This window comes from Hibiscus syriacus, unplaced genomic scaffold (genome assembly GCF_006381635.1).
Source record: "Hibiscus syriacus cultivar Baekdansim isolate YM2019G1 unplaced genomic scaffold, ASM638163v2 tig00000715_pilon, whole genome shotgun sequence".
NCBI lineage: Eukaryota > Viridiplantae > Streptophyta > Magnoliopsida > Malvales > Malvaceae > Hibiscus > Hibiscus syriacus.
In genome coordinates, this window is record NW_024061811.1 from 1,430,052 (window position 1) to 1,446,492 (window position 16,441).

At 30.8% G+C, this 16,441-nt stretch overlaps 2 protein-coding genes across 5 annotated transcripts; both read right to left on the reverse strand.

Annotated features, from left to right (window-relative positions):
• Positions 1–7,542: 7,542 nt before the first annotated feature.
• Positions 7,543–9,029, reverse strand: LOC120211625 (dof zinc finger protein DOF2.1-like). Its single transcript, XM_039210123.1, has 2 exons — positions 8,827–9,029; positions 7,543–8,530 (listed from the first exon to the last, which is right to left on the reverse strand). Exons 1-2 carry the CDS (start codon positions 8,851–8,853, stop codon positions 7,817–7,819), a joined length of 741 nt encoding a protein of 246 aa, XP_039066054.1. The 5' UTR covers positions 8,854–9,029; the 3' UTR covers positions 7,543–7,816.
• Positions 9,030–13,907: 4,878 nt separating this feature from the next.
• LOC120211636 (NEDD8-specific protease 1-like) lies at positions 13,908–15,773 on the reverse strand. 4 transcript variants are annotated; one of them, XM_039210148.1, is made up of 2 exons: positions 15,610–15,773; positions 13,908–14,822 (listed from the first exon to the last, which is right to left on the reverse strand). In XM_039210148.1, the coding sequence occupies exon 2, from the start codon at positions 14,785–14,787 to the stop codon at positions 14,101–14,103; it is 687 nt and encodes a 228-aa protein (XP_039066079.1). In that variant the 5' UTR covers positions 14,788–14,822; positions 15,610–15,773; the 3' UTR covers positions 13,908–14,100. The 4 variants fall into 4 exon arrangements, with proteins under 4 accessions (XP_039066079.1, XP_039066087.1, XP_039066073.1 ...); XM_039210156.1 differs by having other exon boundaries at positions 13,908–14,817; positions 15,634–15,772; XM_039210142.1 differs by having other exon boundaries at positions 13,908–14,817; positions 15,617–15,772.
• Between the last annotated feature and the right edge of the window lie 668 nt (positions 15,774–16,441).

The window sequence follows — 16,441 nt, forward strand, 5'->3', positions numbered from 1 at the left end:
TGAAGAATTTCCATAATGTAAACATTTAGTTAAATGTTGATGTAAAATTTTAATATATTTTTACATAAATTATATAAAATTTAATATTAATTAAAATTAAAAAATACATGATATATTTAAATACTCAAGTAATATATTATCAACAAATAGAATGTTTATATAAATAATCTTTATTTAAATATTTAGAATTTCATTTGTTAAAAAAACAAATATAAAACAAGGACAATTTGGTAAAATATACATTCCAGTAATCTTTTATTCCTCCAACCAAACACTGTAATCTTACATTCCTGCCAAATCAACCAAACACAGTAATGTAACATTCCCAGTAATCTTATTCCCTGGTAATCTTTTATTCCCACTGGTAATTACATTCCGTGAACCAAAAGCACCCTAAGTGTTCATTATCAAATGATTGAGAGTCTTTTAGAACATATACTCCTTACGTTGTTTTTATTTATTACTATTATTATTTTTACGAATAAATCTTAACGTATTATTATCTCGTGGGATTATAAATTCAAATTATTACCGTGTTGCACAAATTAAGTAATTTCGGTGATTAAATGGCGATTGTTATCATAATAAGTTTTGGATTTGAGTACGACGTCTACAAGGATATTTGAGCAATCATTATCAAATAATATAAAATCTTACGAACAAATACTACTTTATAATAACTCAAACTAATAATAAATAAATATAAATATATATATATATATATATATATATATATATATATATATATAATTATAATTATAATTATCATCCAGGTGAAAGAAAATTATTAGAAGTAATAGGTTCAAATCTTTCTATAATATCATTGTAATACACCCAACCCATATACGAGTCTGAAGTCTCACATTGACTTTTCAAAACATTTACTTTTACAAAATAATGAAAAGTTCTAACTTTTATCAAATCAAAGTGCATAATTTATACAATTTCAATCAAAATGTTTACAAAACTTATCAGAGCGTATACAATTTAAATCTTTAATTATATGCCAACTACATTCTATATAGCAAAATACATATTACTCAAATATTTTTCTGATCTGATATTTGAAAAGGAGTAGCTGACCTGACTTTCCTATCCATGCTCCTTTTCTTGCTCACGGAACCTACGTGTGAAACACTCACACGTTAAGTCTATGACTTAGTGAAACATTTAAACTTATAATGAAAACTCTAACTACTTAACAATGCATGAAAAGTTCATAGAATGATATCACACAAAACCATATAGCATTTCACATAATCACTTATATACATATACATATCTTGTCATTATCATCATTAACCTCATTTCATTATCAATATTATATTTATTACTATCTTTTAACCATATACTTTTGTACTTGACATTCATACACTTCAAATAAAACATTTCACAAAGCAACACACATAATATCACATACTCTTTATTTATTTTATATCTTTTAATGGCCCATGTACATTTGTTTAGAACAAAAGATATGTGAGTACATTGAGGTTGTGCATAAATCTTGTCACCACAATTCGTATAAAATCCCACTAGGGGCATATAGAATTTGTCCCGAAAGAACACATAGATGTCCCGAAAGACCACTCCTTAAGGATCACATATATATTCCCAAGGACCAAATATGTGTCCCGAAGAACCGCATATATGTTCCAAATGATTACATATATATCTCGAATGGCTACATATAACCCTCAACTCTTAGCATGCCAATTATACCCCTAGCTCTCATAACACATAACATGGGCATTATCATTTATGTTTGTCACATATTCATATCACATAAACATATAATCTTATAGCTTCTTAGCATATCATTCACATCACATGGCTTATACTTTGTGATCATGTAATCACATAACTTATTTTCACATAGCTCATAATCACATGACTTATCTCATAAGCATATATTCACATACTTAATAATCACATAGATTATACCATTTCACACATAGTCACATAGGTCAATATGATTTAGCTTATTTCACTTTTCATATATTCACATAGTTTATTATCACATGGTTTATATCATAGTCACATAACATGTATTCACACAGATCATATAACATATACCATAACATATATCACATATATTCATATCAAACATAGGCTTATATTCATGAATTCATGCATATAATACAGAAAATATGCTCGTCACAAGTCTTATTTTCTTTAAACATCATAAGTTAACTAGTATGCACTCACCTTAGCCTCACTAGTCCAAATCATACACTTAATTTTTCTTGCTCAATCTTATCGCGTTGACTTATCATATACTCGCTTCCAATTGACATCTACACAATGGATATTTGATACGAATATTAGAATTCTAAACCTTATAAATTGATCATCAATAATCAGAACTAAAAGAAGTACAAATTTCTATGGCACCGATACTTCCCTAGTTGTGGTATCGATACCCTTTCCCGATTCTGGAATCCTTACTTCAAAATGGTATCGATACCTACCTTATGGTATCGGTACCCTTGGTACCGATACTACCCTTTAGGTATCGATACTCCTAGAATAACTTATCCAATTTTGGCTTATGGTATCGATATTGTTCAACCAGTATCGATACCCCTACTCCAAAAAAACACTCATTTACCTTTGAAGTACCGATACTCATATCCCAGAATACACTCATTTAACTAGAAATTTACCAATATCAACCTAAACCTTTCATTTCTTAATCCCTTCCATACCCTTAAACTCAACTACACATACTCAAATCAATTCATATTCATATAACGCATCATTATCTTCAAAATCTCATCCTATAGCATGAACCCAAGAATCTTACTAAATTTACAACATGTTCTAATTTCATTTATAACACTTCATACTTCTTAATTTAACTAATGACAAGTCAAATTTATCTTCAAAATCTATTTACTCATTCTTTTTCAACAATTCATTGAAAAACTCATTTTACTTAATCTCTCATAATTTGTCCATCTTTTAGTTTCTAATTCTCTTTAAGCTTCCTCAAGTTTTCCTAATGCTCCAATAATAAAAACCAACCTTAAAATGAAAGAAACAATCAAGTTGATACCAACTCACCTTACCAATGAAGTCACAGGAAGAAGAAGATAAAAAAGTCTCCAGACTTTTCTTTTCATTTCCTATCATCTTCACATTTTTACATCCCAAAAAGAAAAGATAAAAAAAAATATTTCTTATTAAAAGACCATTATACCCTCTCATCTTTCAAACTTTTATAATAAATCACATATTAAAATTCTCCCATAAAGTCCCTGATCTTTTCAATTATTCCTAAATTGATCACCAAATTTCAAAAACTTTCATTTTAGTCACTAACCTAGTTTTTGGGATGTTACAATTAATTTTCAACTACTATGGTATTTTTGTCAACCTTATAACGATACTAAATTTTATTTAAAAAAAGAAGATACAACTTGAACAATGTAACTAATCAAATAGAGAATTTTAGGGGCTATGAAAAAAATCCCTCAATTATAAAAGAAAATAAAAAAGAAAACTCAAATGTGCAATAACAATCGAAGCCTTCTTTTGAATATGACATTCATTATCCATAGTAACCAATTAATCATCGATAGTACTCCTTTGTCTTTATCCAGATTTCACTATTTAGAGATGATGAAAGAGTGACTACAATCATAAATCAGATACGAGCAACTTAGGAATCTCTGCATGGTCGCATATCTACCACAGAGGTAGGCAAACAACGTGCCACAAGAGAAAAGTGAAGCGTATGCCAAGAAACCAGACGAACATGCGTAAAATATACGAAAAGTAAGAAGTCAAACAAAAAATTATTAAAAATTAAAACAAAAATTGAATAAATTAACAATTCAAAACGGGATATGAGAAAACAATGAAAAAGATGAATATTAACAATTGATGATCAATACCAAAATTAATGTCATCATTGGTATAATCAAAAGAAAAAGGAAAAAAAACTTAGAACCAATAAAGAGAAGAGAGAAAAAGAAAAAAAAAATTAACTACTATGGTATTTTTTGTTTGGCCTTAACCCCTCATATGGGGGAGTCCCTTAAAAACAGTGAAACTTTAAATTATTCCACTAATAAAGTTATGCGTTAGACACATTTTATTATTTCATTTTCCCCCTTAACAAAATCATGGATACTCCCCAGCGCCCTTAAACACTTCTTCAGAGTGAAGAGAAATAAAATATTACAAATACTCGTAGCTCAATGCAGCAACATACAAAATAATAATTATATCTCCATGTTATTAGCACAAGATTCTAACAATGGCTTATTTGATTTTTTAATAAAAATATATAACTAGAAAATTGGAGTAAGATATATGTAATTAATTTTTTTCTTATTAATAAAATCAAGCGAAATATTTATGAAAAAACAAAAATCCATATATAATTGAAAAAATTCAATAATAAATTAGATTAGATATATACGTGTGATAAGACTTAAAATTAAAATTAATAAAAAGTCAAATTTTTATTATTATTATTTTAGTGATCGAGATCAATGTCACAATAATATGCACAGCACAAATCAACATCAATGATAAAGAAGAAGAAAAAATCAGTTGAAGTCAGTTCTGAATATTCTTTGCACCAATCTGTCTTTCAACCACACTTTTACATAGAGAGAAGAATCTCAAAAGATATCATGACGTTTATCACAAAAAGGAAATGTATATATCATGATGTTTACAGAGACTAAATCTTCTTTATTTTCACCTTATCTTTTTATTTAAAATAAAACATAAAAACAACATTTCAAAATATTGCCTTAATTCAATAAAATAACATTTTTTTCTTCTAAATAAACACAGTCTTACGATAAACAATTATTCCTGTAGAAGAATCATAGGTAAGGAGCCTAATTTTGCTTTACACCTCTTTTTTATCCATTGCTATTGGATACCAGAGCTGGTCCAAGTCCATTATTATAGACTAGTCCAATTTTACTATTCTTCCCTGGCAGGTCTCTTTGCTGTAAGTGGGCTCCATATTGGGCACTCTGCTGGGCAGGGTCTTCTCTTTTGGACTCAATGTTGACCCGGTGAGTATAGGTGCCCCCTTAATTTATTCTCTTTATTCCCTCCATTTCCCAGTTTCATTAGCCCTAACCCTATTTCCCGGTGCTCATCCCCAATTACTGCCCTTCCAATTCTAATTACTCTCACTCCAGCCTTTTAGCTCCTGTCATAACACGATCGCTTTTGGGATTTGGCGAATGACGACGACAGCGGTTGTGACCAGCAATGGGTGGGCAGCTGTTCGGTGGCGGCAGCAATAACGTTAGTGACCTACTATGACTGTAATAGAGGTTTGAAATTAGATATTTTAGAGTTTTGAGGTATTTTTTTATCTTAAAAAGTATAGATTTTTTTAAAAAAATTAAAAATTTATAAAAGCAACATGTGTAACATTTCTAGTGATTGTTTATTTTTTTTAATGATCGTGACACTTAAAATGATGGTGTTTAAAATGTTTAAAAGTACTTTAAACACTTAAAATGAAAAGATTGGTGTAATTTAGATACTTGTTTTTTTATTAGACACGTGATACATTGAAAGTAAAAAAAAAAACTAAACTTAAAAATTTTCTTTTATTTTAACAATTTTAAGCGAGATAACTTTAAATATTAAATATAAATTACAATACAAATAAAATATTTATTTAAATAAATTTAAAAGGTAACCGATTAGACGACAAATATGATTGTTTTAAGCCTGATCCCCTCGGCATGAAGAATTTAAATTGAGCCTAATTATGTAGTGTGAAAGTGACATCAATTTTCTGGTGTTTATATTAAAAAAAAAGCTTAAAGTGGAGTAGGTGTGGTTCCTTTGACAATGAAATAAAACATTAATTAATTAGCCAATTAATTAATTAATCTTCTCCCATCTCTTGTTGAAGAGCGAAAGTATAAAATATTATAAAAAAAACTGCTGCTTTAAATGGATATTTAACAATCAACAAACATAAACCCATATTTTAATCAAAGTGCACGACAACAAATTAAGTTCCTTATTTTATTTTATTATTATAATAAATTAAATCAAGAAATATGGATTTGCTATGACTCAATTTCAAAGGATGATACTGAAAAGATGTGCGGTGTCCGTACTCATATTAAGATGTCGAAATGGAAATATAGATTATAAGATTATTCATTGCTATACTAACAATGGGTATTTTATTTTTTTTAAATACAAATTAAGCATAGATAATAAGTTTAAACTTTAATTGTAATATTTTTTATTTTCAACTCCTTTGTTCATTTTAAAATTGTTCATCGCCGATATGACAGTTGATGGTTTATTGACTCTATATAAGATTATATATTAATTGTGTATAAATATAATCTTAAAATTATTATTTTAAAAATAACCAATGATTGATTTAAGTAATTATTATAAATATTTTTTTGGAATTTAATTAATTCATACCATGAAATCAATATTATGCAAGAAATTGTTAAAAATTCAATTAATCATCTCACAAATATAAAGATACAAGTAACATCTTTTCAAGGTAGACAATAAAATATAAATACCTTCAATATTAACATAGTAAAAGAATATGATAATAAATTTATCACTAACTTTACCAAAACTTAAATCTAAATATATTTGGGCGGTTATTATTTTTTTATTAAATTAAAAGTGATCACAAAGTAGCATATGTTATAAGTGTTCTCAATCGTTTGATAATTTACGCACAATCACCCTTGCAGTCGCTAGTGCTCGAACGCGTGACCTCTAGGAGCAACAATGATTTCTTTAACCACTAAAGTAAAGTGGTTCGTGCAAATATATATGGGCGATTATTAAATTGAAATAATCAAATTGATGATTTAAAATAAAAAAATTCAATAAGATGATAAAATATCAATCATTGAAGATGTAAATATAAAATTTACCCTAAAATAAATTTATTAAATAAAGAAGAATAAGACTATTCAAAAAATAAAGAAAGAAAATTTAGAAAAACTCACATTTGTAATATAAACACTAGAAAGATGAAAAATATAAAGAAATAAAAATGTAAAAAAGAAGAAATGAGAAATAAGAGGACTGGCAACGATAGTGATCAAGACTTATTATTACAAATAATCTTAAAAGATGTAGTTAAGGAATTATATTTAATAAAATAATGTGTGTATAATATATAGTATGATGGTGAGCTAGTACAACCATAATCCCACTGTGATTGAAGTCCATAAACAAATATTGTTTTAGTACAATTCCTAACCTAATTATCTGACAATTGCTCCATCAAGGCAATCGACCGTATCTTAAGTAAGATTTTGTCTGGGATTAGTGCTTTTCATTGTCTTACTGAAATCTTAGGGAGAGATCACAATCCAGTTTTAATTAATTAGTCTATTAATATAATAATCTGTTGTTTTATTCTTAGCTTCTACCGGAAACTGAGAGTAACAAGAAGAAGCCATGATGATAGAATATCTAGGAAACATCAACTGATTCAGGCCCGAAGGAACTGCATACAAACGAACCTAACTTTCATATGTTTTTCATTCAGTTCAGACCTGACAGACAAACCATGAAACATCTCTCTCACTCTTTTTCTCTAACATGGTCTGCAAAATTCCCTTAATTGGTTAGCAAACAAATTTGGAAATCATTAGCTTATCAACCAATAATAGAATGAAAATGGCAGTACTAATAATGAAAAAGAACATGGGAATTACTGATGATTCTCATGAATCAAATCTCCCTCCTAAGTACACAACTACAAAAAAAAAACTACTGAAATATGCTGCTTTCGGACATTTAAAAAAAAAGACTAACGGAAAACATGTTAAAATTACATTAGAGGGCTATTAATCATTCCATGCCAAGATGAATTGAAGCCGCCGTTCCAGCTTCCTCTTCCAGAATCAAAGTCAGCCATGGAAAGTTCTTGCTTCATTGTGGTAACTGTGCTTGCAGTACTCATTTCATCGTTATTGTACGGCACCATAAGTCCGCCGTTGAACCCAATGTTTTCAACCTCTCCGGCGAAATTGTCATTTCCAAACCCATAGTAAAAATTCTGGAGGTTGTTCTGGTTTCCCATGAAACTGTTTCTGAGTGTATCAAAAATGGCGGGATTGCTAGGGTTTCCAGGATCATCAAACCCTAATGGAAAACTAGGTTGTTTTTGGAGCCTAGCAAAGGCAAGGCTTAGGTCATTTGTATCATAATTCAAAGGTGGGAGGTGGGTAGTGATGAATTGGTTGGTATTGGGTGTTACTGGTTGATCTTGGCTTCTTTTTGATGATGATGATCTTTTGTTCTTCCTGCACCCACCACCCACTGGAACGTTTCTCAATGTACCTCCTTTGGTCCAATACCTCCTGCATGACTTGCAAAAATACCTTGGCTGAGAAAGGCTGTAGTTGTTGTAATAGCAGAATTTGGTGTTGGTGGATTCACATCTTGGGCACTTGAGTGCTTGTTCCTGTTGTGGCCTTGGTTTTCTCTCTTGTTGTCCTTTTGAGTTAACCGACATGTTTTCCAATGAAGGGTTAGACATCTCCTGAAATTATAAAAAAAAATACCAAATTACTACAAGAAATCATCGATGTTCTTAATCAGGATTGTATGATAATACTTGGTAATGTTTTGATTGATTGGAAAATTGATGTCATTCATTTCATCTTTATAAACAAAAGAAGAACTTGCTAAAGATAAGACGTTTAGGAATATAAATCCAGACAACAAGAAACCAGGAAAAAAAGATCAAGTAAGAAGATAAAGCTCCCAAATTTCACAAAGCGTTAAAAACATAAGTAAAAACAGTTGTTGGTTTACATAAATGAGATTATCTAATACCTGGTGTTGTCTGGTTGAAGGATCCATTCATGCAACAACAAAGGGAGATCAAAATACCCCACAATTCCAACTGGGGAACAAGAAGAAGAAGTAGTAGTGCAGAGAAAAAGGAGTTTAAAATAAGCTTAGTATGAAAGAAGAGAGATGAGTTTTGTGTTTGGTAACAACTCCAAGCAAAGCAAAGGTAAATATATATAAAGCGAAAGCTATCCCCTCAACTACACGGCCCGGTGAGAGAGTAAAGAAGTGATCAATAACTAGTTTTTTTTTTTTAAAAAAAGAAATTCCATCCTTAGAACATCATGATGAGTTTCCCCGTTCCCGTACGAGATGACTATATGATTGCCTTGAACGTAGATAAATATATTATATATTTTTATATTAAAATTTCGTATTTCTTTTGAATATTATATATTCAGAGATCAAACGATGAAAGAAAATCCTAGCTAAGAATAAGGTAGTCCATGGACTTTGGGGCCTGTCTTTGTGGGTCCCTTTCTCGCGTGGATTCGACTATGCTGTGGGGTCCATCTGACTCAGGCCTCCCCAGTCCTCACTGTCCACTACCGTCAAGAATGTATATATTATATTCACGGTCCCTCCTTTTTCTAATGACTTCAATCGCTTCAATTTTTAAGTATACATTTTAACAATAGTATTTTTATTAATTACATCTTTATTTTTAGAAATAAAATAATTTTATTATTGTATTCAATTCTTGTTTACTTGTTTTTATTATAATTTGTTCGTTTTCAATGTCTTTATTACTTGAAAAGTGTATTTTTTTATTATGATATCAATAATTTTTGTTATTTTTAATAAATAATTTGATATTAATTATTTTTTTAGATATGAAATAACGTGATACGTATGCAAATTATTTTTTTAACAAAGCCCCTAAACCATCAGCTCCCGAAGCCTTCATCGGACTCATCATCTTAATTGCTCGATGAACATCCTCCCAAGCGAACTCCTTCAATAGAATCCTATTAATGTCGTTCGTAATACACAAACGAACACCTTCTAAGATTCTATCATCAATCTCCACCAAGCTGGACTTAAAGAGAGTTTGAAAATAAGCTCTCGCAATTTTTTCAATCTCCTCCTCACCTTCTATGTGATCCCCCGATTCCTTCATTGAGGAGGAGATGCGATTCTGACGTTTCTATTGAGACGCGGAACGATAAAAGAACATAGTGTTGTTATCCCCATTCTTGAGCCAGTTCGCTCGTGCATGTTGCTCCCAATACAATTCAAACAACTATACTTGTCTAATTATATAAAAACCTCATGAAAAGATGAGGAGAAACTCTGGCGGTACCTCTTAGAAAATATTTATATGTGTAATTTTTGTCTTTGAAAATTTGTAAAAAGATAGTCTAATTATATAAAAATACCAATGTAGTCATATCATTATACATCTCAGATACAAAATATTTCAAATAATTAAAAAAAAACTTGAATTTTAGGTAGATAATATTTTAAAAATAATAATATTATAATCGATCAAATATAGATCAGTAAATCATAAAAATTATATGATATATGTTCCATTTATATATTTTGACCTTGCATATATAATTAGATTTAAACTTGTAAATCTACAATATCTTTGTTGCTGTAGATTAAAATAAATCTAAATATCCAAATAAATGTTTGATGGATTAATGATATATAACATGTTTAAAAATACGAGGTGGTGACCACCCGACAGCAACTCTTCTCCTAAATCATATTCCATACCCTGAAAATCTCTGCTATTCAAATGCACACAAAAACATGGACACTTATAGCATAAACCTCGTGTTTTGAAAACATCATGACAAAAAGCACCACTGTTTTGAAAACTTCCAAATCCAATATCCCATCTTAATTTTATTATTTAATGCCAGAATAAGCTTTTAATTAATTTATTTTAATCAAACCAATTTTGTAATTAATTATACAAATATATTTACTTATTTTCAAATATAGATTTGATTATTCATAAGTGGCGAATATTAGGCCGACCTTAAGCGAAGTCTGTAGATATATAAACCTAGTTTCACCAGCAAAGCCAGATGTCTGCTCAGTTCCATCGATTCAGTAACCACGTTCATGAGCTAAGCTACCTCTAAAGTCAATCTTGATTAATCTCTATCAAAACAATTTTCATTTATTACTGCTTTTATTGTGGCCGATGCGTGAATTTCAGCGTACTCTAGTTTATGAGTGGATTCATTCATTATTATTATTTATATAGGTTAAAGTTCAATATTTTTAATATATGGATTGTGTAAATTTTATAATTTTATCTATTTAAATATTATTAGTGTTAGTTGCCAACGAGTGTCGGCACAAGTGGTTGAGATTCAGAAATTAAGCTTGTAAAGCTAAGTTCGAATTATACCACCGTCACTTTTAGTGGGTAATCTGTAAAGTCCTATGTAAATCCCAATTGGGTGTTAGGTATGCCCTGCGGGAGTCACTCCTGAACTAAACTTTTTTTGAACCAAAAAAATTAGTTAAGAATTATAATTTAAGATTGAAATAAATATGATTATTGAGTCTATATTATACATATACTAATTTATCTTTTAAAATATAAAAATAGATTTAATCAAATTTAGAAATCTGAATTCTCTATAATGATTGGATTTAAGCTAAAAGAAATAATTTTCAATATATATATATATATATATATATATATATATATATATATAAAGAAATAGGGGAAACAGTAGGAAGAGACTTGGAATCCACATGCAATCCATCCACTAAAAATGATGATCAATCAATCAAATGGGTAGCAATCTACATATAGCCCCATACCTTTTTTCTTTATTTCATTTTATAAATTTATTATTCTAATTATGGGCGAAGAAGTTGGTTGGATGGGCGAGAAAATCAATGTTTCCAACCAAAATTCTAACTTCTCATCATCTGTCAGACAATAACCAGACAATGATTGACGCCTCCACTTCTCCTTTACTTCGGATATGTTAATCTTATATTTTCCCATCTTTTTTATCATCCATCTCTATTTTCTGGTAATTTTTTTAACTTCAATTATTGTAAATGAACCTTTTGATGTAATATAATTAATTTTAAAAGCCCCGCATTAAATTTGTAAATGTTTGATTAAAATCTTAAAAGTTACAAGGTTCAAACGTACAATTGGATTAAGACCTTATTGATGAGAATTTAGTTGAATTTATCACATAAACTCTTGAAAAATAATATTCAAGAATATTTATGGGGTTTTTATTTTATTTTAATGGTGTTGCAAAAACAGTGAGTTATGGTGGTTAATTAGGGAGCCAAGGATAGGGGAAAGTCTCATGCGGCAGTATTAATATACGGTTAAGAAAAGGTGCTACCGGTTTTGTTATTATTTTTTTAACAAAATCGGTAAAAATTACTGGAAACATTATTATTTCTACCGATTTTGTTCTTATTGGGCATTTTACCGGGTTTGGTAAAACGCTACCTAAAACATTATTTTTTCTATCGGTTTTATTATTATTAGGCATTTTACCGAAAATGTTAAAAACATTAATATTTATGTAGAAATAATAATGTTTCCGGTAATTTTTTACTGAAAATATTAAAAAATAATAAAAACATAACATCTTTTCTTAATCGTATATTAAGGCTGCCTACGGTAGAATTTCCCCAAGGATAGAGAGATAAGTGGACACATCACATTCCAATAGGGAATGATCAGTCAAGTTAGTTGACTGGTCAATTTTATATCAGTCAAAATATCGCAATTTAATAATTATTATTATATAATGATAACAGTAATAATAATTAAAAAAGGAAAAGTGAAAGGTATAATGGAAAACTGTGCAAAAAAGAGAGATAGAGAACGGTAGCATCTTGGCCGAAGCTAAGAATCTAGCAATCAGCTTTCCCACTACAAAGAATCTCTATGGCTAACATCAAAATCATCTTCTAGTCTGAGCTCAATATACGGTGCGACAAGAATGTGTTTTATTAATGAAAAATAGTTTTATTTAATTAAAAATTTTAATATATATATTTTATCTGTACTTTTAACGGCTATTTGTCTCTTCTAATGGATTTTGTGTGTGATTTCTGTATATATTCCTTAATTCAAGGAGTTTTCCATATGTCTACTGTAATGCATAATAATTAAATTTTATCTTTCCTTTTTCAGAAATGAAATTACGAGCGAGAAGAGCAGCTGGAATGATGTAATAGTTAGGTAAGCACAGTGTGAACATGTTGAAACCAACTTCTAAACTTAAGCCACAATAAAATCAGTTTATTACTATTTGTTAAATTACCAAGTTAGTTGCTTAGTTGTATTAAAACAAAAGACGAGGAATAAGACAGGGGATAGATTGGTCGGCGGGAGGAGTCAGGAGTGGGGTCCGAAATGACAGAATCTTAAATTGTAAGAAGACCAAACACGTGGCTGGCTGGCTGGCTGAAATAAGCAATACGGAATGCCAAGCAAATAAACCTGGTTCATAGATACTACAAGGAAGGTACATATTTTTCTTTATAATTTGTAGATGAAGCCTCCACGACTTTTTTCACCATTGCCATAGGAGTTTATTCAGTACTAAGTAATAACGTTGATCTCTTTACAAATTCCATCAAGATATAAAAACATTACGTGTAACGTAATTTCGAGTAATGAACCGAATCGAATCACTACAACATAGAGCAGATCTTTAGTAGCAGCCCCTGAGGCAGGGGTTAGCAATGGAAAATGGTGATGGGCGGCTGCCAGCAGGAACCGGAACCTGGATCTGCAAACCGAACCCCACTAATATGGGTTCGAGAGCTCCGGGTGTGGTTTCTTTTTGTTTCAACCTCATGAGGTACATTTGATTCTTCTACATATTATTTTCTGATGGACTTGTCTGTCAGATTCTTGCCGCCTGTGTCTACTCTTTTATGACTAAACATATCCATACAGGTATAATTTTTCTAGCGCCCCTGGAATAAACATTTTTCTGACCTATTATGTATTTTTGTTCTACTCATTGATGATGTGGCATTTTGTGGTTCAACGACGGTGTTCGAGAATAAATAGTGTTCATTTAAGTTTTAACAATAGAATAAAAGGAAAAATGGAATAGAAATTACTGATACATTGCCTGCTTTAGTTGCTACCCAGAAAACAGATCAAGTCCCAAACTTCGAAAGAAAGACCAGAAATTCATACAAGATCCCTATGAAATGGAAGAACTTCATCTCCTTTCACACAAGACTTAATCCAAACCCATCCTTCAGTTTTACTTTGTGATTCAAAAACTCTCATTTCTTGTCCATTAGATCTTTGATCATCCTCAGTATCTCTTTTCTCAGCTCACCGACCGCCAATGGAGTAACCTGCTCCTTTAGAGCAGAAAACCACAAATCCTTATCATTTTTGCTTTCACTACTTTCATACCAGGAGCATATGATTCTTGCGGTAGCCATTACGTATAAGCCACAATCATAACCGTTAACTTGTTGAGGCGTGTCAATGCATTCTAGATACTTGTCGTTACCGGATGAACTGGAACCACTGATATAACCGACTACAGATTTATACAGCTTCATGGCATGCCTCTTATTCATCTGCTGACTGCTATCGTGATGCACAAAGACATTAGCACTTCGGTAATATACAAGTAAACTCCAGTGACTTCCACCTTCGGCTAAGCCCACATCATCGTTATTATTGACCGGAAAAAGCACAAAGTTCTTATCTGGCAATTTAAGGGGTTCCAAAAAATCTTTGAGACCATCTACATCAGGACAGTTGGTTATCCAGAAAGCAATCGATGGTGAAACGAAGAGGATGTCCTGTGAAGAGTGACTTGAAGATAGGAGACTAAAATAGAACTCTATGATTCTATCATTCAGATAATATGGACCACTGAGGATTTCCAAGTCAGATCCTCTAAGCACAATGTCATTGTAACTGAGAATCATTTCATCTGCAGCAGATTTCCCCATGCTCTAGATACTAATCCGTATTCCTGAAAACTAAACTCACATAACATACAGAAGGGGATCAAACAGCTATAATACACTAGAAAAAAATGGTTCTGCATCCATAAACCTGTAATACATTATAACAATGCATTATGCTTTAATTGCAATATACGACAATTTTTTAGTCCTCGAAGTTAGACTTTCAAGTCCTCAATTTGTCTTTGATTTTCATTTTCAGTAGAATGCATCTTCCTTCAACCTAGGATTCGTAGAACAGTTTACTGAAATTGAAAAGGACTGAAGCAAGATTTTAGGACTAACATGCACAAACTCGAGGAAATACACCGAGCAAAATCAACCCTAGCTCGAGCTGAATTTCAGTTTCGTAGAGAAAAATCCGCATAGCCAGCCTATGCTCAACCAATGCTACAACATAAGGATGATGAATTGCAATACTAGTTTGATAACCAAAATAAGCAATCCAGATATTAACATTCACAGGCAGCCCAGTTAAAAATATCAACTCTAAGAATCGCAGCAATAAACTCTTTTCCCTAATCTTTAAACTTTAAGTGAAAGGATCAAATATTCAAATCAAATCCCGCAACAAACTCAGTAAATCATTGATGCTCAAAACAGAGCAAAAAAAGCCCAAACCAAATGTCTTTCTTGGAAGATTCATCCACAAAATAAGATCTCAAAATCAACTACTGATAATCCAGATTACGAAATAATTTGGCATAATATGTTTAAAAGAAGACAAGAAAACCTTAAAAACCCCAAAGATAACTAATCATAGCAAAAAAGATAGTGGAAACTTAAAATCAACATAATCGGACTTACTTAAAACTAAAGAAGACGCCTTACCATGAAACGGAAATATTTTTCCTTCTTAGATTGATTGTCACCGACGGAACAGAACTCCGTTGTTTCAAGTGCTTCCAAGGATTTTTCTCCCCCCTCGAAATTTATAAGAAAAAATGGAAAAACTACAGAGGTAGAACGACAACCCGATACTGAAAATTAAAGAGCATGTATTTCTATTGGGCTTTACTAACCCATTTTACTGTTTTATTTCAAATTCAAATATCCCAATACACGAGTGAGGACAATTTCCTTTTTTCCTTTTGAATTATTATCCCCTGTAATTTATCATATTAAGCAGGAAATTTTGATTTTTCTCCCCCAAATAATCCACCCTATCCTATTGATTATTTTCAGGCTAAGGTATTTGTTACAGTAAATTTAGAGACATAACATTCTATGCGGCTTGGAGAAGACTACAACATTGTTGCACGTCTTTTTCATTACCGATTATTTTATTGTTATATAAAACTTAAGATGCATGATAATTTACGCGCCTTCCACCAGAGAAATGAAATCGCATGATGTTTACAATGTCTTCCCATTGACATTGTAGCAAATCATAATTCAAGAAATAATATAGTGAATGTCTTATATGAAAAATTTCTTTTTTTCTCACTACTCTATTTGGGCGACCTATTAGGCATTCTCTTATTGATATAGGCATAATAAAATACCCCACATAAAAGAGTATCAAGAAAAGTAATCGTGGAGTCGGATAAAGTTAACTGATCAAAATAATTGTCTTTATTCTTTTAAAAAAAAATTAACTTCATACTCGTCTCATGTAGGATGAGTCTAAGATCAACAA

Excerpts from the sequence above, each read along its gene's own strand:
- LOC120211625 (XM_039210123.1), bottom strand. The coding sequence starts at position 8,853 with ATGGATCCTTCAACCAGACAACACCAG. Across the intron at positions 8,531-8,826 it reads CTTCAACCAGACAACACCAG|GAGATGTCTAACCCTTCATT; the intron begins GTATTAGATAAT and ends TTATAATTTCAG.
- LOC120211636 (XM_039210148.1), bottom strand. The coding sequence starts at position 14,787 with ATGGGGAAATCTGCTGCAGATGAAATGATTCTCAGTTACAATGACATT.